This window comes from Formica exsecta, unplaced genomic scaffold (genome assembly GCF_003651465.1).
Source record: "Formica exsecta isolate Colony F162 unplaced genomic scaffold, ASM365146v1 scaffold523, whole genome shotgun sequence".
Taxonomy (NCBI): Eukaryota; Metazoa; Arthropoda; class Insecta; order Hymenoptera; family Formicidae; genus Formica; species Formica exsecta.
The window spans coordinates 2,269-4,187 of NW_021852473.1; the positions used below are offsets into that span (position 1 = coordinate 2,269).

The 1,919-nt window shown below is 48.2% G+C and overlaps 1 protein-coding gene across 1 annotated transcript; it reads left to right on the plus strand.

Annotated features, from left to right (window-relative positions):
* Window positions 1-436: 436 nt before the first annotated feature.
* Window positions 437-1,158, plus strand: LOC115241855 (extensin-like; the record flags this gene model as incomplete). Its single annotated transcript, XM_029817786.1, has 1 exon — window positions 437-1,158. A coding segment is annotated over one exon (722 nt), but the record flags the coding sequence as incomplete, so codon positions are not given.
* Window positions 1,159-1,919: the final 761 nt, after the last annotated feature.

The following is a 1,919-nucleotide window of genomic DNA, read 5'->3' on the forward strand; positions in this document are numbered from 1 at the left end:
TATTATAGATGCAGCTGTGTTTGAGTATTTCGTTAGAAAATTTTATATTATCTTGTCGATGCCTCTTTATTTTTTCCGTTGGCAAATTCTACTAAGGGATATCTATTGATTTTTATTTGTGGCGGCCTACAGCAACCACAAAATTACGGCAGCGCGATATTTGCGAAATATTATCGTTTTTCGCAAGCGCTCGCCCGGCCGCGCGTAGTTGCGGGCAGCACCGCTAGGCGGCGCAAGGCGCCCGGGCCAACCTGCAAGTAGAAAGCCGTCCGGCCGGAATATAGGTCAGACCCCCTGCAGAGAAAACACAACAAGAAAGTTCTTGGCGCCAGTCGCCTACTTTTAGACGACAAGTCACGAAGAGAGTTCTAGGCGCCAGTCGCCTGCTCTCTATCGCAAAGTCGCTTTAAAACGTTGGACCACGACACGGCGCCAGTCGCCGAGAAACCCTGCAAGACGCCGCGGATAGAGAGCATCATCTCGCTACCTACGGTGGCCGAGATCGCCCTCCGGCGCAAGACTCGCCCAACGCCACTACACTTCACCTCGGCCAAACGGAGAAGAGTCGGCGTTCATCCGCCTCCAACATCAGGCGCTCGGTCGCCTCCATCTACGGGCGCTCGGTCGCCTCCAGGCTCGAAAGCTCGATCGCCTCCAGCTACAGGCGCTCGGCCGCCTCCAACAACCGGCGCTCAGTCGCCTCCAGCCACCGGCGCTCGGTCGCCGATTAACTTGGGCACGGTGGATCTGACCCTCGGCGCCAGTCCACCATCCGCCAGGGACAAACCACCGGCTCCAGGAGCCCTGCTACCCAGGAAGAAAAGGAGCAAGGACCGGCTTCAGGCTTTATTCGGCGCTAGCCCGCCAAAACCAATTACCGGGCATTCCGGCTCGAAAGCCAAGAGGGACCGACCAATCACGCCGGACATCAAACGACCGCGGAGTATCACGCCTCCGATTCCGTGGTATCCTCCGCCGCTTGTCTCGCCTCTACGACGAACGCCCATTAAACGGGATAGTACCACGCAGACGAGCCCCCGCAAAACCGGCATCGACGCAGCGACGCAAACCAAGCGACGAAGTGGAAGAGCACGTAAAGTGCTAGTAAACAACAACTACCAAACGCTCAATCGCAATTGTAATAAAGAAAATCGTTAGCGCAAATGTAAGACAGGAATGGAGAGAACAGAATAAATTATATTCCTAATGACAAAAACATTCATTTCTCTACCTTCAAATAAGATAAGTTGGGTAGTATCCTAAAGCGATAGATCTCCTATCCCGTACCTACCCACATATTTATTTCGAGAAAACCGACATGGTTTCCTCACCGATCCCTTACGTTGGTCTGTTTACTGAGCGATTCGTTTGTTTCACCAATCGACGATCATTGCCGACACTTCGCGGAAGGAATCGTGGAGTCGCCTGGACGTAACATATACATGAATGCGCGTTCGCGCGTATAATTACCAGCTTATCGTTATCGAAAACATGGCCAGCCAAAATCTCCAAATATTCCTTCGATTTATTCATAATCATTTTTTTAAATAATGTATTTATCACAAATATGTTATAATTGATAATGCACAGATTCAGTCCACTGTAAGCATTCGCTCATCGTTTTATTAATGTCGTAACGCGACCGATTTCTTAATATTAGAAGATAAAACAAGTAAAGTAGAACAGAAAAGATTGAGAAAGAGCTGGTAACCTAACTTTGCTCGATATGACATCGATTAAAGGAAATCACTTCTCTTCCTTACACTATTCCGCGTTAATAATTTCTTTTCACTTTATCACTTCTCTTCGTTGTTGCCTTATTCCGCAATACTCTTATCACTTTTCATTTTTTCATTCCATTATTCCGCGATATATACTATATAATCTTAACATTTTTTATCTTGTCCGCGCGATATATA